The 27,286-nt window shown below is 41.4% G+C and overlaps 1 protein-coding gene across 5 annotated transcripts; it reads left to right on the top strand.

Moving 5' to 3' along the window:
- The first annotated feature begins 55 nt into the window (after window positions 1-55).
- On the top strand, window positions 56-27,264 carry GLYR1 (glyoxylate reductase 1 homolog). 5 transcript variants are annotated; one of them, XM_074918860.1, is made up of 16 exons: window positions 56-150; window positions 2,273-2,309; window positions 3,510-3,589; window positions 11,107-11,245; window positions 11,821-12,063; window positions 15,090-15,176; window positions 16,079-16,135; window positions 17,204-17,254; window positions 17,379-17,452; window positions 19,273-19,372; window positions 20,535-20,627; window positions 20,931-21,032; window positions 22,098-22,260; window positions 22,674-22,853; window positions 23,368-23,492; window positions 23,846-27,264. In XM_074918860.1, exons 1-16 carry the CDS (start codon window positions 113-115, stop codon window positions 23,918-23,920), a joined length of 1,644 nt encoding a protein of 547 aa, XP_074774961.1. In that variant the 5' UTR covers window positions 56-112; the 3' UTR covers window positions 23,921-27,264. The 5 variants fall into 5 exon arrangements, with proteins under 5 accessions (XP_074774961.1, XP_074774960.1, XP_074774965.1 ...); XM_074918859.1 differs by having other exon boundaries at window positions 20,517-20,627; XM_074918864.1 differs by lacking the exon at window positions 11,821-12,063.
- The last annotated feature ends 22 nt before the right edge of the window (window positions 27,265-27,286 follow it).

The raw sequence follows: 27,286 nt of genomic DNA, 5'->3' as shown, positions 1-27,286 counted from the left end.
CGCGCCCACGTGACGGGGGCTGCCCAATCCCCGCTGCCGCCGCCCCCCCGCCGCGGGTGCTGTCCTGTCCCGGCAGGCCTTGCGCGGTGCGGCTGGTGGCTCTGTCGGTAAGATGGCGGCCGTGAGTCTGAGGCTCGGAGACCTGGTGTGGTGAGTGGCGGCGCAGGCCCGGCGGTGGCTGGGCAGAGTGAGGCGGCGGCCGCGGGCGCCGGTGGCCGATGGATGGTGGGGTAGACACCTCTGGCGGAGTGAGCCTGAGGCTCCGCCTGTGGCAGCGGAGGTGCAGGCGGGGCGGCGGCGGGGCTGTGCCCGGCCCGGGGGAGCGCGGCGCGTCGGTAGCCGAGACTGGCCGGGCCGAGCCGAGCGCTCTCACCCCGTAGCCGCGGGGAACTCCAGGGTGCGGCTGCGGGTAGGGAGGGGCTTGGCAGGGCAGGCGGCGGCGGGGCCGTGGCTCGGACGGCGGGTATCGCCGCCGCCGTCCCTCGGGGGCGGTGTGAGGAGGGGCAGGGGGCGGCGGCGGGAGGCAGTCTGGTGCCACGGGGCTGGGCTGGAGCGGGCCGAGGGGAGGCAGGCCCCGCTTTTGGCCGGACCGGCACTAGAGGCTAACAGGAGGCAGCGCATAAAAGAACCAGTGAAAGATGGAGGGGGGGGGGGTGAGGGGAGCGGGACAGAGGGGCGGTCGTTGCGTGGCTCGGCTGGAAACACGGTCTCCTCCCAAGGGAGGTGAGAAGGGACATGAGTGAGTAGGTGTTTAGGGAGACCAACGGTAGCATTTCTTGACCGTGCTTTAACGAAGCGACACAACAATCCGGGAAGACAGAGGGTTTTTTGCAGGTTAGGATGTCCCTGTTGAAGCTTCCAGAAGCCATTTCCCCTTGTCAGTTTTACCCTTAAATAGTCAGAGAGCTGTGACTTTGTATTTCCTGATCAGGAGAACTGAGAGGATTCTGTCAAGCCCTGTAAGGACTGATTTTTAAGTGCATAGACTCTACTGTACTTGATAGGCTAGGATGTCCTGCTAGGCTTGCAAGAAATAGCTAATCCCCGAGATGCAAGTGCATGCATTTATATTTTATATCCCACATAAAAGGAAGTGTGTGCTCCAGGCTGTGACAACTGCAGTTTCTTCTCTGAAAAATTGACAGTGCTGTGAAGTTGTCTAATTTATATAGTTAAGTAAAGATTGGTTCCTTTTAGCAAATTTTCTTTCAAATGAGGATTTGGGGACTGCGCTGCTCTCAGTGTTGGAATGCAGATTATCCTGCTTTAGTTGTCTATACGACAACCTAGACAGGTACTATCCCTAAAGCCATTGCAGAAGAGCTGTAACAATAAGACAGTAACATATAAAAGGCTTTGATGAATGTCTTGTTCAGTACAAGAATGGAAGCATCGAATATGAGACACTGTCACGGTTACACCTCTTGGCAGTGTTCCTGCCTGACCATCCTCTGTGTAACCTTGCCATCTGGGGAGCCACTTGTTGAGAATTTTTGGTTCAGAAGCCTGCAGGCTCCACAGGTTCTTTGACAGACTCTTGCAAGACAATGATTGATAAGGTTTTGTGAGAGTACTATAGGCCCGAGTAAATGACAAGGGTAAGATAATGATAAAGCCACCATGTTGAAGGCTAAGGGTAATAATGTCTCTTCCTCCTCTGTGAAGAAATAGTTTTGTGCAGTTTTTGTAATGGAAACAGATGCAAGTGTAGGAAATAAACTTTTCTGCTTTCCTTACGGCTCTTTTATATCTTTAGCATGGCTTAATGTGGTGGTGAGCATCTGAAGAAGATGATAATGGAACACCTGTTCAGAGGATCCTGGCATTAATGCTTTCCTGTGAGAACCTTTAACAGTCTCCGTTCTGTGAGCTGGAAATCGGTGGCTGCCCTGCTCACTAGACTGTTCTGTCCGCGTGGATATAAGTTACCAACCTGAACTTTGGATTGATTGCCTGCCTCAATACTTTTTTCAGTTCTTTGTGAGGGAATATCAAGTCTCACAAGAGTAATAAGCACTATAGCACTGTATCTCCCAGGCAGTAGCTTAAGTTCTGATAGCCCAGTGAGTTCATGCAGACTGTTGAGAGGCTTAGTTTAGGTGCAGGTATCTAAAAATAATGCTTATGTGTCAACTGCGTGTCTTGCATTTCACAGTAGGTTTTGACTGTAAGTTGTAACTCTCTTAATATGAAAAATATAATGCAAAAACTGAGACATGGGATAGTTGTTTATTTTCTGGTTCCAGTGCCTAATTCTTTCTTTTTTCTCTAGGGGGAAGCTGGGTCGGTATCCTCCATGGCCAGGAAAGGTGAGGTTTGTTGGGTGGTTGGTTGTTTTTTTTCTTCTTGTTGCTTTCTTAGTTTTTGGTTGGGATTTTTTGTTGTGGTTTTTGTTTTGCTTTTTTCTTCTGCACAGAGAAAGCTTTGCCTGAAAGCATTTTAGTTGAAGATTAATATTGGGGTTTTTCTTTGTTTGTTTTTTACTTGTTGTTTTTTTTAATAAATATGTACCCCACAGATCTAAACTGTGAACCAGTTTAGGGCTTTATTTGATCTAGAAATTCACTAACAACTGTTAGTTCAGATGGAATGAAAAGCAACAGAGAGCAGTTTATCCAGCTCTGGAACTGATTGTGTTTTCCAGATTTGTTTATTTAATCTGTGTCACTTTCTGCAAGACAGGTTTCTTTCTTCCCAGAGTGAACTGGTTAAATGCACTGTGTTAAATAATAGAAATAAAGAGTCTGGCTTCTCAAGATACTGTTTTAGAGTTCTGTTCTTTGAGTAATAATTCTGGGGGTAGGGAGTAGTTAAACTCTCTGGTTTGGTTATTTCTTTTCTGATGAAAGGCCAGAAAGGTTTTAAAAAAATAATTTAATTATATGTGCCATTTTTATTATTTCTGTTTCTCTGAAGGTACTTTGATTTTATTTTTGGTGTAGGTATGAGGACTAAACATACATGCTGAGATAACAGCATGCAACAGGGAAAAATGTTGTCAGGCTGACAACCATAAATGTTTGGTTATTGGATCAAATTAAGTCCAGGCTCCCCTACAGTCTTTCAGGTGTTACCTATGTAACTGAATGACAGCTTTTCTCTTTACTAATATTTTAAACTTTATAAGCAATCTTTTCTGGAAGTAAAGACAAAGCTTTAAATTTAAATTTTAAAAGTTTTCTAACTGGAACAGACTTTTTTAATGCCCTTTGGCTTCTCAAATTTTTAAAAAGTTTGCTAGCTTATCTACTGGGCATAGGGAGAAGAAACATCACTGTGTTCTTAAGTTATCAGTGGAGTTTGGGTACTTTTTCACTCTGCTGCAGCATACCCATATCTAAGGAAATAAATGGGTTACATATTTACTTGAAAGACTTGTAACAGATTCAAGTTCTCTTTCTAGTCAGATTTTTTAAAAAAATTATAATAGCTGTAACATATGACAGTAAAATCACAGAGTAAAAATTTTCATTGTGTGCTTTTTAACTTTCATTTCTAATCACCTTTAGATTGTTAATCCACCTAAAGATCTGAAGAAACCTCGTGGAAAAAAATGCTTCTTTGTGAAGTTTTTTGGAACAGAAGATCAGTATGTACCTGCTTGTTTTAATCTGGTGAAAATACTGTGCCATATAATATGGATCTTTCGTGGAAGAAATACTAACGCAGTGCAATGTAGCTTTGCAAAGGATTGTGTGATGTACATGCAAAAAAATTTCAACTATTATTGCATGCTATAACTGCTCATGTGGGTGTATAAAGACTATAAAGACTTATAAAGACTTATGTGCTTAATCATGTTAAGATTTTAGTTGCCACTGTGAAGGAAAGTTCTTGGTAGCTTGCCATTTTTAGGGGAGTAGGTGTGACATGACTGGGTTAGATTTTTAGCATGTAGCCATGTATGACAAAGGTATAGCTAAGAGTATATATTTGTTTTTCTACCAGAAGAATAAAATTGCTATATATTTGCAATTTCTAAAAGAATAAACTACTATACCCGGTGACTGAAAACATTCTTGCTGTGCTTGGGGAAGACTTTGCAGTGTAGGAAAACCAGAACTGTTGCAGACTACCTTTTTGCAAGGCAGAATTTATTGATTCCAAATATGTGTACAACCATCATAGTTGTCTTAGATACTTACAAACTGGAAAAAAACCCCAAAACCTGAGAACTTGGGTATTTCATGAAACTGAAAATTCTTTTGCTAATTTTTCAGATTTTTCCCTTTATTTTCTGCTATTTAGCATTAAGTCATGCAATAAGGGAGAGAACTACACATATCTGCGGAAGACTAGAAAACCCTTTAGTTTTTGGAAAAAGGGTAAGAAGAACTGGGACCATTTAATAGATGTTTCTTAAGGAAATTATTTTTGGCTGCTAAATTATTTTTGTTCAATATTTAAAAATAGAGTAAAAGTGAGTGCTGCATACTAACAGGAATGTTTGTTGGATCTCTAGTAATGTGAGGCAGGTGAAGGTTCATTTCAGGGCAGAGAGTGTTTTGTGGTGGTGCTGTTAAACATGGTTATGTGAGCTAATCAAATTCTAAAACTTGAGGAGATTGACTGTTTCTATCCTGATCATTGTATCCTGTATTTCATGATACTGAGTCAAATATAGGGATATTTTGTATTAAGACAAGTTTGGAAAAAGTGGTCATATGTCTGGGGCACAGTAGCTGAGATTAGCAGCATGATGGCCAAGGAAGAGTTCAGAGCTGCAAAATAATCGGGTTTTATTACATGATTGTTGAGCTCTGGCTAGGGAAAATCCAGTTGTCTGGCACAGTTAAGGTAGTATGGTAGTTGTCATGTGTCTCCCTCCCCCCCATCTCCAGCTTGTGAAATTTAGTAATTTCCTACTAGGTAATCGTGATTGAAAAATTTGCTCGCTTTGACTGGCATACCCTACCTGAAAATTAAAAGAAATGTTGTCCGCTTTGTTGTTCTTTTAAAAAATATTGATAGAAGAGAGAGAAGCTTGTTTGACTGTTCTGTCTTGATTTGGAGCTTTTAAAAGAGTGTGTTGGTAAGAACTGTGCTGTTCTAACCAGTGTGCTTCTTGAGAAAATTCTTATCTTTGAGTGTAATCATCAAACCAAATAAGGAAAAATTTAAATTATTTCACTTAAAATGTGAGCATGAAGAGACAATTCCTTATTTTGTGCAAGTAAACTAATGTTTTGCAAATACTTTTTTCTAGGTGTGTATAAACAATAAGTGGAAATATGTAACTGACAATGTCACTACTCTACATAATGAACAACAGGATGAATAGGAGGATGCAAAGCTCCGTCACTGACTGTAGTCTGTGGTGGGATGAGTACACTACTCATACTGATATTCTAGTGCACACTGCTTCTGTTTTCTAGCACTTTGCTCTTTCTGCCACTTTCAAGTTGGTAAGGTGACATTACTATACCGCTGATCCTTTTTTACAGCTCTTCTATTATTGCCTTGCTCTGTCAAGGTTTAACAGCTAAGGATCTGCATATAAACTATTCACCTGTTCTCCAGTGTGCGTAAGGTGAAGGTGATGCTAGTTTCTGGGTAGAATCCCTTTCACTAACTTCTGAGAGTGGTTGCCAGCCAGTTTGTCAATGGGTAGGCAGTCTCAGACTTGGTAGGGTTTTTTTTTTTCTTTCTGAGGATTCCTAGGTGACTGCTGTGGCCAAAACCACTGCTGTTTCAGGCTAGTTAAAAATTTTTCCCTCCTGACTTATGTGGCTCTAGTTTGCCATACCAAAGATTAAAGAGAAAGCTGCTCAGAATTAAGAACTGTGGAGGGGTGAATAAAAACATACTGATGTTTGGAAGTGGTTTGGGTGTAGTGTATACATAGATTTTGGTTATTTGTGAAATCCTGAATAGCTTGGGATACAGCACAGAAGAAAAAGCATTTTTCTTTACCTGTGAATTGAATACTAATACTTACTGGCCCAGTGTGATGCTGCAGTGACTAAGGAAATATATTAACTGGAAAACTGTAAGTAGTTTTGGCGAAAGACATAAAAGTGAGAGCATGAGTGCATTCAGACTGCTCTGAGACCTGGCTTCTGATAAAGTTTCTACTGAGCTCTGTGCTTCTTATTTTTATTGTGTTAACGGAATTAGTTGCTTCCGTGACTTTCAGAGTAATAGGATTTCTGGAATTTAAGGATTCTCTACCCATGGAGGAAGAATTTGATTATTTGTTTAAACTGTGAAGTGCACCTGTGCTTTACCACTGTGAAAGCCACCTTGATGTTCATAGCAGTAATGTAATATCCATGTCCTAAGTGATTGCCTTAATCATGATGCACATACTCATGTAACATCTCTTATGAACTTGTTCTCCAGATTGATAAGAAGGTTTTTCTAGTCTGCCTAGGAGTTCTTTTTCTGAGTGTCTCTTCTCAGAGTAAGTTACATTAAAAGGATTCTTCATCTAAAATTGAGTTGACCCATAGATGTGGCAAGCATGTAATGACATCTAATTATGGAAGTATAAACAGCAAGTTTAATTTAATCTTTCTAAATAGAAGTGGAACTTTGACTTCTGATCTGTGTTCCTAACTATGCTTTTCAGATAGTTTTTAAGATCCCCTTTTATTTCCCAAGCTACAGTTGTTTTTGGAAATCTTTGCAGTACTTGTCTACTGGAATGATCTACAATGGAAGAACTTACACACTGCTAGATACGTGCATTTATTGTTTTGAGTAGTTAGAACTAATAGACTGGCAGGCCTGTAGCCTACAAGTCTTTCTTGGTGTGCTTCATCCAGTTCAAAATATTCTTACATTTCATGGCCTGCTTGGGAATTCGTTGTGACATTTTTGAAATTTTTGCTTTGAAGGTATCTTTCTACTATAGGGAGAGTTCTGCAGTTAGAGATGTGTTTACACACACACACACACACACATTCACCTTCTATCCCACCCTCTTCCCCCCTTAGATATTCTGCAATAGCCAAATGGTCGTGCAAATCATGTATGTCAAAGTCTTAACAGGAAGCTGGAGCAGTCCGTTCTTAACTCATGGCACCTTTTTGAAGCACCAGCACAAAACTAAATAGTCTCACTAAATGTGATGGGGTCAAGGAGCACATCCTGACTTGACATATTAAGGAAAAATTGGAGGAAGCTTGCAATCCAAGATAAGTATAGTAGTCTGCAGCCTATTTCCATCAGGCACAGGGATTTTAGCATATCCCTCATTGCCCTCCCATCCCCTATATCCTGTTGGGATGCAGACACCTACCCTCCTGCCACTGTTCTCTCTGGTTTTCAAGGAGAGAAGTTTCTGCATGTAGTCTTTCTAAAATGTCCTTTCAAGTCCTGAAATCAGAAAACTCTTTCTTTAAGTTTGCCAGGTGTTGGAGATGGTACTCTTTGGCTATCTGAGGAACCAGGGGGTGTAGGCTAAAGTGACCGAGAGGGTGAGCTTACCTTGCTGGTGTTTCTCAGTTAGGCAGATTATCCCATGCAGAGCTCTGTGTTGCTGTAGCCAGGCTGCTGTATAGTAGAGCTGGCTGGAATGTTTGTTAGACATATCTGCAGGCAGAGTGCCATAGCGAAAATTATTATAGTCAAAGCTTTTCCACCTCTTACTGTTATCTTTGGATGTGTAATTACTCTGTAAAATTTTTTTATTGCGCAAATTTTAAAAATCTAATACGTGAAATAGAATTTATTTCAGTGTTGTCCTACTGCTTGTTTTTTTTTGTTAAGTATCCCCTTAAGCTGCACGGACATTTATTCTCATTTAGTGTGATCATTTTTGTATTTTTATTTCTATTAAGAAGTTTACATATCACATTCCAGAGTTCAGTCATTTGAGTTGCTTTATCAAATAAAAATCGGGGCATTCCCTTTTAACAGCAGAAAACTTGTCTTGGTTTCTCTGTTGTGTGCTCACACACTGGGCTTGTAAATAACCAAGCAATTTTCTTTTAACTTTCAGAATTGTTTGTGTTAGCATTTAGTGTGGACATCTAAACTGGTACAGTGTAAAACTTCATCATTTTTTTTCCTCAGGCTGTAGTAGGTAATAAAAATTTGGAGATACAGTGCCACTGTTCTCCATCTGTAACTTTAAAGCTTTCAAAAAGTGAGTATTTATGCGTATTCCTCCACTTGCATTTTTGCAGTTTATCATTAGGAATGGATATCTTCAGACTGGAAGAGAGTGGTTAGAAAGCTGGTGCTTTTCAGGTCTCCTTGCCTGTGTTAAGCTCGTATCATGGATTTGAATTTGATAATCCCTAGTTGCATCTCTTCTGTGCCGCTGTTTTCCATGCTCCTCCAGGTCGTGTTCGTACTTGCCTCTGCTTTACAAGCATTCTAGGTTTTGATTATTATTTGTGAATATAATATGGGGTTTACATGAGCAGTGATTTTATAAGGAGGGTATTTTTGAGGGAATGAGGAAGGGTATGGAGAAGTGAACAGAGGAACCCATTACTAACACGTTTGGGGTTTTTTTACATCTTTTTACATTCCATTTAGCCCAATCTTTACAGATACCAGATGATTCTGGGCAGCAGTATGAATACAATTTCATCTTAGATATTATATCTTCAGTAATGTAATCTCACTAATGTTTTTCTAGGGCATTAATTCATTGATGAGTCAGGAGAGAAGCAGTAGTTCATTTTATATGTTGTATCCTAGAGACCTCTTATCCAAATATTGGCCTTTATTGTTTTTGAGGTTATTGCTTAACAGAGGGAGATCTTGTATATAAACATGAATGATTTTGTTTGGTATCAAGTTCTTTTGTTTTCAGGTGTTTGAAATGTTGCACACAAATGCTTTATGGACATCTGGTGTCAAAAGACATGTTTGTATCTTATAGAAGGTTGTCTGGGTAGGTGACACAAAGAATAAACTGGAAAGGAAATGACAGATTAAAAAAAATTTTTTAGATTTATTTTTAACCCTGAGGCAACATTTAAGACTGTTTTTTCACTTACTAGATTGTCTCTGAGATCTCTAGCTCTTTGTTCTGGGGCATCACAAGTGCCGAGATGCTCCTTTGAAGACAGGAGCCAGAAAGCTTTGTGCTTCAGACTTTCTCCATACAAAGGAAAAGTAATGAGAAAGGAAGGTAATGAACATGTACAGTGAGGAGGGATAGGATGTGCAGAAACCTAAGAGAATGCCTTGTTAGGAAAAAAAAAAGTTATTTTTATTTAGAAATTCAAATCTGGCAGCAGCGTTTAACATGCTTTATTATAATATACTCCAAATTTTCTTTCCATTATATATGTAAAGGAAATGCTTCACATGAGCTGATGTTGAGTACCTAGGGATGCTTTGTTGCTGAATGTCACAGAGTTGTACAGTATAAGAGATTTTAAGAGATGTTTCACTAATGTCTGGGCAGCTAGGAGGAATTCTCTGAATACCTCCTCAATGGTAGGCTCTAGTCTGAAAGTAATGATTTGACGTGCTATATTACGAGAAGTCAGTTATTATGAGGAAGTTGTAAACTAAGCAAAAGGACTCAGCTTTGTGTGCAAAAGAGTACTGGCTCTACTTCCAGGTTATGGTGGGATGATGGTGTAGGCTATACTGGCAGCGTGGAAAGGATGCTAGGATTTTTTGCAGTCAGTTCTAGCAGGAGGCCTTTTATCTTCAAATGTGACCCAAAACATTTCAGTCTACTTTATGCAGGTTAATTCCTGACTACAAACAATGGCTAATGACAGTGAAGAGAAAGATCTCTGAAGTTTTAAGGAGTTTACTGGGCTTTACTCATGAAGAGAGGACAAGCAAGATCCAGCAAAGCATTATTGTTTTCACCTCTACGTTCAGTTTAACTGTATGACATGATGCTTACAGTGTTTGAAAAGGCAGCTATTAAACCATTTCACATGCTTGCAGGAGCCCTCATTGCCCTGGAGAATATTTAAAACCTGTAATCATGACTAGTCGATGTTTGTAACATAAAAATGTTTTGGGACCAGAGAAAATCAGTTTGACTGTTTTTTACTGCATGCTGGGCTGCTGTATGCTAAAAAGCACTGTTGGCCATCCTAGCTCAGGATTTCTAAATAGCCAACCTAGCAGCCAACCTAGCTTGTCTTCCTAAAACTTCTGCAGATCAGTTTTCAGTAGGATAGAAATAGCTTTGTAATAGTGTGACTGGTAAGCCTGGGCTTGAATTTGGAGAGAGGGAAAGGGTAGTCTAATTGCTGCAAGAGCCACCAGGAATGTTGAAAGTGAAGGCATTCCCCTAAGCTTCAGTGAAGGAAAATGGAGTTGTCACCCTGTACTGGACCACTTAACTATTTGGTAAATGTCAGGAAGTCCTCTTTAGCAGTAGTACAAACAGGGAAGTCATTTGAGTTTACTCACAGGATTGTAGTCAGGTTAATATTCTGTTACTGCACCAGTTTATCTTAAAACATCAACAGTGAAGAAATTGGTTCTTTTTTCCTGAAAAGTGAAAATGTTGTTTTCATGCAGAATATCAAGGTACATCAGAAGTATGTTCAGCAATGAGCTGTGATGGTTGCACACACTTTATTTGTGGTCAGCTATGTTGTGAGATACATAATTTTGTTGGTTTTCTCCAGTTTTTGCAGACATTTATGCACAGTATGTTTGACGAAGGGATTAATGGCTTAGAATTGTTATGTGGCCTCCACTTTTCAGCAACCTCTTGAGCAGATTCATAGTATTGGCTGCCTTACGTGGAGGCTCATAAGGAGGCTTCATAATATTGGCTGCCATAAGTGGAATATCCACTTATTGTGGGTATTCCTCCTGGTGATACAAGAGCAGTCACTAGGCTGCCTTTGTTCTAAACAAGTACCTATGATCACATCCCAAAGCTGTCTTGCTGATAAAGAATGAATAACACTTAGAGTGGAACACTGTTAGCACAAGAGGGTATAAAACTTGAGAGAGAAACCAAGTAAAAGTGCCAGAAGAAAGTTCTCAGTGAATGCAGAAATTGCAGCCCTTTAGGATGTAGAAAGCAAGTGAGATTGGACTGCTACTGTCAGTTGCTTCAGAGAAAAAAAAAAGTGTACCTTTGTGATTTCTAACAGTGAGATGGTTGAGAAAGTTTCTGTTAGGAGAATATAACTAACTTTTTTGTTTGTTTATTTCTAGTGCTTGGATCAAAGTGGAGCAGCTGAAGCCTTATCACCCTCACAAAGAGGAAATGATAAAGATTAACAAGGGTAAGCGCTTCCAGCAAGCTGTGGATGCTGTAGAGGAATTTCTTAGAAAAACCAAAGGCAAGGACCAGGTGAGTGTTTTTTTTTTTTTACTGTGTGCTTCAAAACAAGTCTTGGCATGAATGATGATCAGGTGCATTTTTATGTGAAATGTTTGTTGCCTCTACAAGTTGAGGGGGGAGTTCACTTTCATTAATTTTTTTTTTCCTATCCTCTCTTCTTTCCTATTCAATCTTGTTTGGTGGGAAAAAAGTGTTGTTAAACTTATGGAGAAACTGAAGAGGTGAATTGATCTGCTTATGGTGATTTGATAAATCAGTCTTAAGTCTTGGGCTAGAATTTGATATCTACTAATCTTGTCTTTAGTTTATTGGAAGTGCATATATGTGCACACGCTCCCAGCAAGTCTTCAAGTGGCCTGTTCTGTTACTTGCTTACTTAAACTGGTGTATTTTTTCAGGAGAACTAACCAGGAACTTCACTCACCATCTGCAAAGGACTAACAAATACCTAGTTTTCAAGTTACTGTGCTGTTGTTTTGCTTGATAGTAATCAGCACAGGGGCCTTCACATCCTTGGTTTTGCATGAAAATCATTCCAGCTCTTCTCTTCTTTCCTTACCATCTTCTATTCTGTAATCTCTCAGGCATCTTCCCATAACTCCAATGAAGAGAAGAATCGGCGTAATTCCAGTGAGGAAAGAGGCAAGCAATCTGCTGGTGAAGAGAAACGCAAAGCCAGTTTGTCTGAAGGGAAGTTGAAGAAGGGCACAGGGGAAGGAAAAAAGAGGGTCTCTTCTGTATCGTCAGAGAGAGGATCAAAATCACCTTTGAAAAGAGCCCAGGATCAGAGCCCCCGAAAGCGGGGGCGTCCACCCAAGGATGAGAAGGTTTGTGTTGTGCATGTCCGCCAGTGCCCTGTGGACTTTGCAGATGGACTCTAGGGTTGACTGGCACCTTGACTAACAGGCCAGCAGGAAGAGTCACTTCGGTATCAGGTTTTTTTAAGCTGTTCCATGTTACTACTTCTAGACCATTTGGCTGCCTGATACCTTTGGCAAGCACAGTTGATTGTTCCTGTAATTTTTACCAGTTAGTTGTTCTGAGTGGCTCTATTCATAACTTGGAGAGGGCTTTGAGAGCTGTATCATGAGACTCCACCTTTCATCTTGCCATCCCTCAAGTTCAGTTTGTGTGGGAAGGATTAGTGAAGAGATGTGGGTCTTCGTCTGATTCCTGACTTCTCCCATCTCATCTGCTTTGTATGATGAAATGATTAGTAGTCACTCGACTTCATCCTCAGTACTTACAGTACTTGGGGTATTCTTAAGGGCTAGGGCTTAAAGAAGAAACTCTTATAGCCTGGGGAATCCACCAGAAGAATTGTATTAATTTCAGCTTCTATGCTATAAGATATATTTCCATCTTCTATTATAAAGGTCCAACCTTGAAGCATTATTATTTTATCCCCATTACTTTCCTGTTATTTCTGGATATTATGGCAGCAGTGATAGCCACCAGTACTTTGTCTACCCTCATCTAGAGTTCCAGTCTTTTTATTTATTGTGGAACTCACTGTTGTGGTCTAGATCTTCCTTTTCCAAAGGGATAATTATTTCAGTGGATTATTACAATGCACATGCTCCATTGGAGGCTACACCTGAAGACCATTGGGAGACTTCAGCTGATACACCATGCGGCAGCCTATTTTCTCACCTGTGCTTCAAATGGATCACTTTATGCTGTGCTTCACAATCTTTGCTTTCAGTGTACTTCAGAATGCAAGTCAAGATGGTAGTCTTTGATCTTCAAAATTGTGAATGGATTGGCCTTCACTGATTGAACAGCAAACTCTTTCTTTTGGTAAAATGAAGCTGATCATCTCTAATACTAGCTATGAAGCAAATCCTGGCTTTTTTTTTTTTTTAGAGCCAGCTTCTGTTAAATCAGGCTGTACAACAGAGCCCATCAGTTTCTCCTTTTTGTGGGGAGTTGGAAGAGGAGAACAATGGATGCATATTTGTGAATTCCTACTAATAATTACAGAATTTGTGACCTGACATGCAGTGTTGCAGGAAAACACTTTACTGGCAACATACTTTAACCTTTCAAAATGTCTTGCTATGAGCATGTTGTGTCTTCACATACTTCTGTTACAAGAAGCCCCACGGAGTCTTTTTTCCATTCGCAAAATGCTTTTGTGTCTTTGAGCTAGATTCGTTCAAAAATTGATCTAAACTAATGGCTGGGAGAATTCTGATCATGTTGACACATTGCATCCTTAGGTTTTACTCTCTTGGCTACTACCTGAGGGCATCAGAGTGCTTTAAGTTAATTGTGGTAGTAGAAATTATTTTACTGGCAAATGGCAAGCAGAGTGGTTTTAAACAGCTTATCACAAAGAGGTGGCCAGCTGTGTGATAAATGTCTGGCCACAGACCAGGAAAATAAGCAGGCTAATGTAGGAAAGTAGCCTTATAGCTTCTGAAAAGTAATGTACTGACAAATTAAAGAAAATGCCATGAAAATGTAATAGTACTGCCTTAATATTTTTCAGTCTGTGAAATAATGTTAAAATCTTGTCGTCCTCTTTCCTGGTTCTCATGATTTCCTCAAATTCTTAGCCGTAGGTTAGAAAACATTTATGTCACTATCCCGAATTACTGCAGTGTTGGGATTTGGGGATGCTTGCCCCGTCACAGTTGAAGTTCTGACTTTCCAACTAATAAGGATGCACGAAATTCAAGAATTCAGTTGTTGCTGAGGTGTGCTCTATCTGGAAATGCTCTGTAGGCATACACGATCATTCAAATACTCTCATTTTTAAGCTTATATTAATATTTTCAGAGAATCAACGTGACTTCATAGGTAGCAGGGCAGGTTTCATCTGTTTCACCAATTGAAACAGTAGCGTGATCTCCAAGGAGAGAATTTTAGTGTGCAAGGCTCTCCCTAGACACTTAAAGGTTGCAGATGTCTAAATTGTCCCTGCTAACAGATGAAACAGTTGCATCAAGTTGTGTTACCTCCAGGAGTCTTTCTCTTACCTTTTTTGCAAACAGTGCTCTTCTCTGTGGTTCTGCATGGACACTAAGGTGCATTGTGCGTTTTCAGGAAGTAATTTTGGAGGGGAGATAATGTGATTCCATTTCTGAACCCTCATTTCAGGAAGATGACATGTACTGTGTATAAGTCCTGCACATTCTCTTCATGTAGCATAACGATGTGTATGTTTATAGCATGTGTCTATGACCTCAAGCATAAAAACTTATTTTTGCCTATATATCTTGGGGAAATAAGAAATAAATTCTAATCTGCTCCACACTGGAAAAAATGATAGCATTAAGTATTGCCATGACATTACAAGTCAGGGCCTGTTGAGTAATGGGGCAGTCCACATAGTAGTTTGTCTCATGGATTCTGCAAACTTGAACAGATGTGACTATCAGCCTTATGCTTTGAAGGTTTTCCTGTTAACAGGTAGGCTACTTTTTTTTGTGACATGGGAGGATTAGAAGAGTTCAGACCTCTGACTGTGGTGATGTTCTTCACCCATTTGTTTAGCTTTTTGCATCCACCGAAGGAAAATGCTGGATCAAGTGTGTTCGTTTGCTTCTCTGCTCATTGCGTGATTACACAAGTGCAGTGATTCCTCTTACATAATGAAGAATGGATTCTCCAGAAGCTGTAACTGTGGCTGAATTCCTTCATAGGCAGTTCATGTTTTCTTCACCTCGCCTGTGTTGATAATGCGCTTTGTGTTTAAAACATAGACACTTCATGGAAAGGCATGTGAAATGGAAGGCATTTATAGTGCTTTTCAAAACTCTGTATGTGTGTTCATGTGATCAACATGCTGTGGCCAGCTGCTGAACCAGGTTGTAAGCTTTTTCTAATCCACCTTCTGTCTCCTCAGGACCTCACAATTCCAGAGTCAAGTACAGTGAAGAGAGTGATGACTGGAACAGTGGCTGGTTTTAAATGGCCACCAAGTGTCAGTGAGGTGAGAAACTACAACATACATGTTCTGGGAACGGAGTTTGGAAGCAAGTCTAGAACCTGTTGTCTGGGCTGTAAAATAGCATGATCTTCTCCCTCTAGGAACAAAAAATGCTCCCATTCTGTGACACTGTAGTGTAACAAAGTTAGACAATATATCCTGGGCAATTAAGAATTGTTCTGGGAAGTGAGATTTCAGTTTTGTGGAACCATTTGCAGATTCACACTTAAATTGCTGCACTCATTTTTGCACTTCTTTCAAAAGTATTTCTGGGTCTGGCTTTCCAAAACTGGAGGAGATGGTGTGGGTAGTCTCTCCCTGTCATACGGGATACTGTCATATGGGGTGATTGCATTTGATTCATAGGCAGGTTTTGGAAACCTCTCATTTTTGTGCATAAATGAGAGATCAGTGAAGCAAAGTTAGAGCAGTGTGACTCTAAGCTATTGTATATGATACTCATCAGGGAGTTGAGACACCTTGGCCTACAGTCCTTGTTTCTGTTAATGTGGGTTTGCCTAGCATGTGACTGTGCTAGGTGTAATTTCCAGACAGTTTCCAGAATGCTGTTTTAAGGAGTTCCTTAGAAACTGGAAAATAAGTGTTTTCATTCCCTTGGGAGGAAGTGGGGATACAAGATCTCTTTCTCCCATTTTAATCTTACTCATAATCTTCTTTGGTTTTCCTACAGATGTCCAAAAATTAGAAATTTCACTTTTTTGAGTGTTTTGTGAATGAAACAATCTAAACTGCTTAATTGAAGCAGGCTGCTTGATACAGCTGATACATTTTATATTTCCACCTTAAGCTATTCTCATGCAGCTTGGAAGAAGAAATTAATTTTGCTGTGATTGTTCAGTGACCCTCTGGGAATGTTTCTGAGCCTGTACTTTCTTTCTTTGTAGCCTGTGAAGGACAGTGATCCACACTTTCATCACTTTCTGCTGAGCCAGACAGAGAAGGTGAGGATTTGGCAGGCAGGATCGTTTTGCTTGTCTGTCTAGTTTGGCATCCTGCCCTTTGCTGGGACTGAGTACGAGGAGTATGCGTAAAGAGCTCAGAAATGCAGTTCTTTGGGGGCTGGCTGCAATTGGATTCCCATCTACAATCTTGTAGTTCAATTACTTCCTAACCTTAAGGTTTAGAATGATTTAGCATTGAGTACAGTGAATAGTTTAGTGATTAAAGATTGTCTAGCATCAGGATTTAAGAGATCTGTTGTACTAAATTCTATAGATTGAACATTGAGGGGTAGGAAAAGCTGTTTTTCTGTTTAAAAACTCATGTTGTTTGATTGTCTTTGATTGTACTACCAGTTTCTTCTTCTGGATGAACTTATCAATTAACTGAATATAGCAGGAGAATTTCCAAACCCAGAAAAGTTCCAAGTGAAATGTAGCCAATTTATCTCCTCAGTCAGAAGCCTTGCAGGATTTTATCTTCAGCCGTGAACATCAAGAGGAAAAGGAAAGATCAGATTGAATGAAAAAGGTTTTATATAGCTGAGGATTCTAGGCAGAGCCAGAAGTGTTAAGAGCAGCTAACAGTTTTAATCTAGACAAGCTCATAATAAGCAACATGGGAAGGAGCAACCTTCACCTTAATGTTTGTTGAAAGCCACGTGCCTTCTCACATATTAACAAGAAGGGTTTGCTTCCATGGTTGCGTTGACATACTGAGTGTGGATATGAGGCAAGGTGCTCTATGGCAGGCTTTAGAGATCTCTGGATTTTTTGGGGGCCAAGTGTGAGAGTAGGGATGCCCTGGATCAGCCTTTCCTATGAACTGCAGAAAGGAGTTTGCAGTAGACAGGCTGAATTGCTGGGGCAGTGTGGGAGAGGAAGAGCTTAGTTGCAATAGAGTTTTGTTTTTATTTTCTCCCATTGAGGGAAGCCTGAGAGTTTTCCCACTTTGTGGATGGTAGTGGATGGGTGATCTGCCTGTTTCTGTGTAACAGGGTTATGGTCTGTTTGCTCAGTAGTGCAAATCAGCACTGTCTTTCCCCTGAATGCTTTATTTTCTCCATACAGCCAGCTGTCTGCTATCAAGCCATCACAAAGAAGTTGAAGGTTTGTGAAGAGGTAAGGCAAGTCTTGGTTTTGATGGATTCTCCTTGTTGTCATGAGGACTTGCAGTTCCTCCAGAGCTGTGCACTCTATTTTTTTTTTTTTTTTTCCTCTCCCTTCCCCTGCCTCCCCTCCCCAGGAAACAGGATCCACCTCCATCCAGGCAGCAGACAGCACAGCAGTCAATGGCAGTATCACACCTACAGACAAAAAGTAAGATCTCCAACGCACTTCAGCCATTTCCCTTCCTTTTTCTCCTTCCCAGCTCATACATGCAGCCATTATCCAGCTTGTCACTGAGAATAAATAAACCTAAATTTCCCTCTGCAGATCTCCTCTGTCCTTGTGTGAAACTCTGATTTGGGGGGCAGGGATGGAGGGAGGCAGCTAATACCAAACAGGGCTGTACAGTAGAAAAATTCAGAATAAGGTTTGACCTGGATATGTTTGCAATTCAGGGATTTTCTGCAGTTGCCCTTTTCCTGCAGAGCATACTACAGAACGCTAAGCAGCAGTATTTCTGAATGCTGTATGTGGCAGAAAGATAAAAGTGTATCTTTCTCCAATAGTGCTTGGCAGTTGACCGGGGTTATTTAATTGCTCTCCTGAGCATATAGAAGACAAGAGGAAGAGGGAGGCATGTTCTCCCAGCGCAAGAGCTTTGCTGTGCAGCACGTGAGCTTTCTGGTTTCTGCTAACGTCCTCCTTCCCTTTCTAGAGTGAGAGAAGCCTAACTTGAGCTTCCTGTTTCACTCTGTAACTTCCGCTCTGTTCAAATTGAGTTCAGGCCACAGCTTGCTCTTTGCCGTTGGGGTTGTTCTTATGGGATGTCAGTTCTCAACTGTACTCCAGGGGAACCAAAATAACAATGAAGCTGTTCAGGTAAAACAGTCTCTCAGGAAAGTGTGGCTCAGAGGTGGGTTGGGAGAGAAAGAATATCTCCTTTTTTAGAGACTCAAAAATAGGTGGCCCTTGTTTGGGCTGTTTAAGGAGCCTATAGTGACTTGCTCTGACCTGTCTAAATTAGTTTGCTCTAACAGAAGGTCACATTGCTAGCTGGGAGAGTGCAGGTGGCTTGCGAAAGCCACAGCGCATTTGTAGTGTGGCTAATTCTGAAGAATTAACTGGGGAATTGCCAGGCAGATTTCGTTGTGAAGTTGTATCAGACAACTGGTGTAACTGAATGCTTCAGAGTCTCCTACAAGAATTGTGGCTTGGGTGTGAAGCTGACTGCGTGATCTATAAGGGGGTCCTTGCAGCAATGACTGCGAAGTAATTCCAGTTGCAGGTAACTGTAGGGATGGAATTTGTTAGTGTGTTGTCTTTTTCTTGAAGGGGGGGAGCAAAATTTGCCAGCTTTGAGGAGGTGGGGGAGGGAAGCATAGGGGAAGGCAGCTGGGATGTTGTATTGTCGCTCATGGTGACCTGTATTGGCCTATCGCTTCCTTTCTTTCTGTGGCTGTCCAAAAACACAACTGTAGAGCAGGGACTGGGTCTTTGGTCTGTGTGTGATGTTTAGCTCGGTAGTCTTTGGTGGGCTTTATTAAAATAAAGGTTGTGATGCATCATTCAGTAGTATAAGAAAGTCACTGGACATGTAACTTGGTTTAAAAATCAGAAGATTAATTAGACAAGCACCTGCTGGTTTCTAAATGGTCCCTTTATCTTCAATAAGGCATGGCTGGCAACAGGAAGCACAAGAGCAGCAGATTTAATAAAATGAACCAACCAAACAAAAAACCCCCAGACTGCCCAAACCTTTTAATATTTAGGTAGTTGTCTGAAGCAGGCTAAAGACTTTCTTCAGGAAGCTGTTAGGGATGCTTGGTAAGCAAAATAAATAGCAGCTTGGTTTTAAAGCACAGTATCTGCCCGTTCTAGCTGTGACTGCAGTGGAACATGTTTGGTTTTGTTGTGATTTGGGGCTTTTTTTGCTGGTGATGCTCCAGGGTTAGCTCTTCATCGTTTCCAAGACCATGAGAGGCTGGTGCCAGTTGCTTTCTGTGGCATTAATGTTTCTCTCTTCCCCTCAGGATAGGATTTCTGGGACTTGGCCTGATGGGAAGCGGCATTGTCTCCAACTTACTGAAGATGGGTCACACTGTCACCGTCTGGAACCGGACTGCGGAGAAGGTAGGCATGTGCTTAAGGTACAGATATTTAACCCTTTCTAAACATGTAATTACCACCTCTAGCTCAGGGAGGCCTGGAGTTGCTAATCGGTGATGCCTGGGAAAGGATGTCAGAGAAACACAAGTACATGCTTGCCACCTTATTCTGTTATTTCTTAGGTCCTTGTTGGTAGCCACTGGTGACTAGATGAAGCTGTAGTCTGTCCTAGTGTGGTCACTCTTGTGTGACAGTTGTGTGTGTGTGTGTCCCTTGCCATTTTGTAGGAGATAAGAGGGTTGCCAGAAAAATTACAATATTGAATATGTGTTGATGAATGCAATGTAAAGTGCCTCTGGAAATACTGCTGGTGTAAATAGCCAAGTCATTGTGTCATGGAGCTGGGCAAAAAGACCAGCTGCTGGGGAGTTGATGCTGGGAGTGGTGTGGTAAGATGCACTGCTTGACCATAGCTTTATCTACACATCTATGGTGCTGTTCATGTTGCAGTAACAAAGGTGGTGTTCAAAACCTGCTTTGTCATAAGACCAGTGTGAGAAGGGTTTTATAGGTGTATTCAAAATGAAAATGGAGCTTATTATGCTTAGATTCTAGCCAGTGTTACTCTTTGTAGTGGAGGAGGAAAAGTAGGTAACTGGGGAAGTTGTAGTACTCAAGTGATATTGTGAAATATCAAAGGCAAGAAGGACACTGTGTTTACTTTGTTTAAAAGTATTAAAAGTTTTTTTTTTCTTAAACTGCAAAATATGGATGGTGTGAAGGGATAGGGTAAGAAGGAGCTAAGATTTTTGAAGCTGCGGTGTGTATATTCCTGTTTACTGTCCAGTAACACCTTTTACTATGTCTGTTTACCAATTTTTTTTTTTTCCACTCATTTCTCCTCCAAAACCTACAACATTCAGTCTTCTAGCATTCTTTTTTCCTGTGTCTTTCTTTTGAAGTTCTTCACTTGGGGTTCCAGAAAAGCTGCAGAAGAGCCCCTTGTGTGTGTGGACAAATCAACAGAAGATAACCCAGTTGCTATGTAATTAATATGCCTAACTCCTTTTGAGTTGGTCCAACAGCAGAGTTTGTTTCAGCAAAATGCTAGAGAAACCATTTGCTCTGTACTTAATTTTTCGTATGTTTGGATTTGTGAATTTTGCAGTGTGATTTGTTCATCCAGGAGGGGGCACGGCTGGGAAGAACCCCCGCTGAAGTTGTCTCCACCTGTGACATCACCTTTGCCTGTGTATCAGATCCAAAAGCAGCAAAGGATGTAAGGATTAGCTCTTATTTTTCCTCCACCAGCTAGACTGCAAGATACAGTCACTGAATGCCAGTTCTGATTCCTACTGACCATGGTAGCCTTGGGTAATTTAGATGCTGGGCAATGCAGCTGTGTAAAAGTAAATGTCCCAACAAAAATCATACTTCAAAAAAATAATCCCTGGGGGATGGGTTTTGAGATCCTGCTAGGAGTCTGCCACTGCAGTGCCAGGCTCAGTTGAACTGCTCTCCTGCAGGATTGGGCTTTCTTTGCAGACACCCTATTGCTTTACCGCTCTTCTGTTCCCCACAGCTGGTGCTTGGTCCGAGTGGAGTGTTGCAGGGGATTCGCCCAGGGAAGTGTTACGTGGATATGTCCACTGTGGATGCAGATACAGTCACAGAGTTGGCCCAGGTAATCACATTGAACTGAACTTCTAATATCTGTGCTTCAGCAGCAGTACTGCAGTTCTTGTTGCTTTAGGCAGTAAACTGTTCATAATAAAGATGCTTCTGAAGATTTTTGGGCTTCTTTTAGGAGACACTCAAGTCCCAGGCATATAAGACAAAATAAACTTAAATCTTGACCAGCAAACAAAATTGTATGAGATGTTCCCTGGTGATAACAGCAAAGCCTCTAGATGTGCCAGGGCTGTTAGCTGGCACCAGTGCAAACAGCTGGCCAAATTTTGATCCCTTAAGAGGTATTGATAGTTGGATTGGTATTCTGTAGCAAACTGGAGGAGTAAGCACTGTCCTTAAATGGATAAAATCCATAATCTGCTTATTTTAAATGCTCTGGTTGGGGAAAAGAAAAAACACCTTCATGTTTTCTTCTGTAGAAATATTATAGAGAGGATTTCTGTAGAAGTGTTCTGATTATTTCTGATGTGGTATGTTTGATTTCCTCTTTGGCATCGTGATTGTTATCCTCTGTCCTAAAGGCAGTGTGTGGTGCTGCACAAGGCAGGGGAGCTAGTTTTCGTGCAGCAGACATACTGGTGATGCAGTAGTGTGTAACACGAATTTGGAGAATGAGGAGTCGTACATATTAGTAAACATCTGGCTGAAGAGATCTGTCAGAGGCCTCTCCTCTTTGGGGAAAAGAGGCAAAAATATAACGGTCAGTCCTCTGAGATTACTATACCATGTGCAAACTTCTGCACTGGTTCCTTGGCTGTTACAGGGTGCCATGATCAAAAGCACGTTAAGTTCAGCTGCTTAAAGTGTGCACAGTAGTGATGGGTGCAGGAAGGTGTTGCTGGCGTGTGAGGGCAACTGTTGGTCTTGAGTACTCTTTGCAGGATGCAGCACATCACATTAGTGCTTTCCTCTCCTGTGTATGTCTGAGCTATATGTTCTGCTTTAAAACTCTGTCCTCAGGAACAGAAGTGTCCTAAGCAGTGTTTGTGCTGTACTGCCTACTTGGCATCGATGCATGCTGTTCATGCACAACTAACCAGTGGTGCTCTTTTTCCAGGTGATAGTGTCCCGAGGTGGTCGCTTTTTGGAAGCACCAGTCTCAGGGAATCAGCAGCTGTCTAATGATGGGATGCTTGTGATCCTGGCAGCTGGCGACAGGGGCTTATATGAGGACTGCAGTAGCTGTTTCCAAGCAATGGGGAAGACCTCTTTTTTCCTAGGTAATTGAAACACAAAGGGCTCGATATCAGTTTCTTAGTCAGTGCAAGGACTGGGAATTTCAGCAAGGAGTCTGAGAGGCATGTCTGTCATCTGTTTCTCATCTCCTTGGACAGTATGGGAAACTGGCCTGCTCTTCTGGAATGTGTCCAATTTCAGAGCCTCCAGCCCAAGTGTTCTTTTTTGAATACTGGCTCATTCTGAAGGATCTGTGATGCTTTTTATTTTAAATCATACTTTGTTATTTTTCCCTTCCTTTGAGTGCTTGGAAAATGGGTAAGTTTTCTGAAGTCTGTCAGGGGAAGAAAGAGCTGCCAAGTGCTTGAGCCTAGTAGTGTTAATACCGCGTGGGATGGGGGAGCAAGGCTTCTGTATCTCTTCTGGAGGAATGCCCAATGGTGTGTCTTGCTCCCAGGTGAAGTAGGCAATGCTGCCAAGATGATGCTGATTGTGAACATGGTCCAAGGCAGCTTCATGGCAACGATAGCAGAAGGACTGACTTTGGCTCAAGTGACTGGCCAGTCCCAACAGACCCTTCTGGATATCCTCAATCAGGGACAACTTGCCAGCATCTTCCTGGACCAGAAGTGCCAAAGTAAAGTTCTCTTACATTGTTTTATTATAGGATATTTGCCACAACCTAGCAGCATTTCATTTTATAGCAGAAGGGAGAAAATTACCATCCCATCTTCTTCAGCCTGGGATTCTGGGTATTTTAAGCATTGTGAAAATGAAGAGCTGAGTTCCATTCCTTCCCCTTGATAGCCAGGGCTTTGAGAATCTGTCCCGAGCTCTGCATTGTCTACAGCTTGCTTAGGACTTGAGTTCACAGTGAGGATTTCATTGGGGCAGGGTAATAATTAAAATGGAGGGCAAGCTGCTTAGAAATCTGAGCTCACTTTGTCAGTGGGTGGTAGTGACATTATCTCTGTGACCAGATGAAGATAGAGAGCGGAGACAGAAGAGCTAAAAGCAGTGTTCCTTCTGATCAGCATGGGAAAGGGAATTTTGGTGTTAAGTTGCCTGCTCTTGCAGTGTGGGCTTGATTTACTTTTGTCATGCTTTTTTTTTTGTCATGCTTATTTTTTTGCATGCATTCCTCTTGACAGATATCTTGCAAGGAAACTTTAAACCTGATTTCTACCTGAAATACATACAGAAGGATCTTAGATTAGCTATTGCACTGGGCGATTCTGTCAACCACCCAACTCCCATGGCAGCTGCTGCCAACGAGGTGAGAGTTACTCAGTGTTCAGATGTGTTTCTCAGCATTTCTTCAGTAGAGCCATTTGTCAACAAGAGACAAAAAACCCTAAAAATTACATCATCTCTAAGACAAGAGAACAGCAACTGAAGTAGATTTTGATTAGGATGGAATTGGATTTGTTTTAATTGTAGAAGCCCTTAGAATGTCACATCAGTAATCACAAATGGCCTCAACAAGACCTGTGTGTTCTGATCTGCGCTGTTCTAATGATGGACATACTATGCAGTTCTCTGGTTTGCAATGGTCAGCAAAGTAATTTTTCTGCTGAAAGGCTTTGCACAAGAGTGGGCACTGATCTCTTTCTAATTTCTCTTTTCTAGGTCTATAAAAGAGCAAAAGCATTGGACCAATCAGACAACGACATGTCTGCAGTGTACAGGGCCTACATCCACTAGGCTGCACCGTTCTTACTGTTAATACTATGATTATTGATTAATATTATTATGATACTGGGTTTTAACTCTGGACCAGTCCATCTCTGTCTCTCCATTTCCTTTTATACACAGACTTTGAGATCTGCCATGGAGGCAGCTGCTGCGGTGAGCCTTCCCCTGGTGGCAGAAGGGGGGGAGGAGGGGGCTCGGATTGTTGCAGTCTAATTAGAAAAATCCATGCCATGCACTGACAGTCATGGAACAGAACAGTGGCGGCTTGTTCAGAAGCTCTGAGGCAACTCTGCCAGAAATCTGCTGCTTGGCTGCTTTTATTTTCCTCTTTGTATGCTTGTCCAAGATGCTGTTTCTAACGATCCCTTTTCTCCTTTGCTGTGAAATAATGCGTGTGTTGGACTCTCTGCATCAAGGAGACAGGTGACATACATCCCATCTACCTGTGAATAGCACTAAAGTCCTTGGTCCCAAGTAAGGTGAGGAGCATTTCTGTTATTCAGCCACTGTTAGAGAACAAAGCACCTCCCATGGAGGAGAATGGCAGTTCCAGAAGGTAACGGGGTTGCATGCAACACTGTCTTGATTCCGTTTAAAAAGAAACTTCCACCTCCCCAGCACCCTGATGGAGGAATTCCTTGTATTGTTAAGAAGAACAGATTGCATCCATGTCTTCCCCTGTACAGACAACTATAGCTTAGGAAACACCAGTGTAAATAAGCCTCCTAAAAGGCTAATCATAGCTGCCCATCCTGCAAACAGCATCAGAGATCAACACATTTGCATAGAAAACTGCGAAAGAAACATACAGTCTAAAACTGGGCCAGAGATACTTTATTTGGGGAAGGAATAAACCTTAGGGTTGCTCCTGGCCTTAGCTTATGTTGCTTTACTATTTTTTATTTTTTTTTTAACCCTTGTAGCCAATAATTACAAATGTGTCTTGGATTGTAGCAGTGTCACAAGCAGAGTGATGAGTCTGAAAGGGGTGAGAAGAATGATCCTATATAGAGCCAAGAGATTGAGAATCGTGAGCTCCTTTCCACACTCGCTCTCTGGCCTTTGCGTGGTGGTTATATCTCTTAGCCTGTTTGCCCATCTTTAAAGGTGGGTGATGATTACCTACCTCACAGGGATATTTTTGTGTACTGATAAGTGATCTTTATACATGTCAGGTTTTCCGTATGTGTTCTTAGTGTTACTACTCTGAGTACAACACTAGCACAGCATTAGACTTTTCCCTGTACCTGTGACTCTGCTTGTGGCCAGATACCAACTTACAGAAAGAATAGTAAATAAAATGGAAGGCTAAGACTGTTGCTGAGCTTTAGTCTAGAAATGTGGGATCTGAACTGCAGATGCCAAGGCTAGAGAGCGGAGATGCTCTCTGTGTTGATAGCAGAGCAGCCCAGAGTCCAGAGGAGGCCTGTCTCTAAAAATGCACAGAGCATGGATTGTTTGTTTGTTTTTTTAAAAAAATTGTTCTCAGTATTAGCCTTTTAGGAGAGTTCTTGCATTTTAGATTTGAGAGTTAGTAAAATGCCAGTAAGAAGTTTTATTGGCCAAAATCACTTCTCAGTGGCACAATCTCCTCCCTTGGGTTGGGATTCTGAAAGGAAAGAAAACAAATTCAAATTATATTCCTTTTAATCTGTGAGATCTGCCCCTCCCACCATCTTATTTTTCTAGGAGCTTAATGGCTGTGTAGGGAAATTTTCCTGTGGGTTAGGATTTCTTGCCAATCCTGCTTTGTGCAGCAAGTGCATATGATTCAGGGGCACCTTATTAAAACACAGAGAAAGTGAAAGTATCAGATACTCATTATGAATCATGACATCTAATGCCTAATGCTGTAAATGTTACTCTGTTGAGTATTTCACCTCCTGTGATCACTATTATTTGTGGGCTAATACTGTGTTATGCATTATGTCCTGTGGTGAACATCTAGTAATAGATCTGTTAGACATCGCTTTGCCCATTTGTCAGTGGTATATGTAAACAATACTAGTTATACATACATGTTTCTTTGGCAGTGCAACTGTCATCCTGCATGTAGATATTCATATTAAAGGCACATATAACTACCCAGGATAACCAGCCATTAGCCTGCTTTTGACACACTTGTGCTTCCCCCATCCAGAAGAACTCAGCTGTTAGCATCAGAAGTCCTTGGTTAAACATGCTGCAGTTAGGAATCATTTACATGAATTCTGTATTGAGGGCATCTGGGGGATATTGTGGTTTGGGGGGCAGGAGATAAGACCAGAGTTTTTATAGAATAAGATCTTTTGGGAGGAAGAGGGAGGTACTGTCTCAGGTCCAGTTGAGAGTGGAACTGTGCTGAGCCAGTGCAGCAGCATCCCAAACCTGCCCCTGCAGAGGTCCCTTAGGCCAGGGTGAAGGTGAATGGGTCTGAGCAAAGGTAATGGAGGATCTCCCTTTCTTTTTTTTAACTCTGGGGCCTCGAGATAGGAGGAGTATGCAAAAGGAGCTCTCAAGTTCTGTGATGTGTATTTCATAGCAAATTTGAAGAACTGTATTTGTGAGAGGAAGAACTGTTCCTTAGGCAACTCACTGCTGCAGGTTTTGTTTTCCAGCAATACTGTTTCTCAAAATGGAGATTGTTATTTATGTGGGAGTGGCAGGTACGGACTAGTTAAACACTGTAATTTATCCTGGGAAAGTCTGACTGCAGCTTTCTGGTGATGTAGGGTGGCTGGAGGGTGTGGTGCTGCCCAGCCAGCTGTACAATCACAGATACTCCAGGGAGGAGCAGAAGGAGACGGAGAGCTCTGACGTAGATGTGAAGTGAGGAGGAGGGATGGAAATGGTGGAAACAGGACTGTTTCAGATGCTGTTTGAGATTGACTCGTGTCAGTCTCACTTGGATTCTTGTATTTATGTCTGTAGCCTCTGAACATGGATCTTAATCTGTTCCTAGGCCTGAGGTTTGGGGGAGGGAAGTGGGGGAAGCTGTGGATTGAGAGATGCTCTAATAAAACTGGCTAGTCAATGTTGTCTTAATATTGTTGAAAATTCTGTAAAGTTCCTTTTTATGAGGATTTCTGTTTTAGCAATTTGCTTTTTTTGACTCCCTCCTTTTTAAAGAGAAAATGTGACACTTGTGAAAAGCTTGTAAGAAAAGCAGTTTCTTTTTTCCTCAATGATAGATCCTATAGTTAATTAAGGTTGTGAATTTTTATTTTTTTGCCTTGTTTTTAATTAACATTTGTCATTCAGAATAGGATGTGTGAAAATGTTTAAATGGCAAAACAAAAATTTTTTTGTGCAATTAACAAAGCTACTGGCAAAAAATAAAACCTTTCTTGGTAACACAATGTTCTTGTGGCAGTTTCTAAAGCCTATCAAATGTGT

The sequence above is a fragment of the Athene noctua genome, chromosome 15, assembly GCF_965140245.1.
Source record: "Athene noctua chromosome 15, bAthNoc1.hap1.1, whole genome shotgun sequence".
In the NCBI taxonomy this organism is placed as follows: domain Eukaryota; kingdom Metazoa; phylum Chordata; class Aves; order Strigiformes; family Strigidae; genus Athene; species Athene noctua.
The sequence above is the reverse complement of the archived record's forward strand: the minus strand, read 5'-3'. Positions and strand labels throughout refer to the sequence as shown.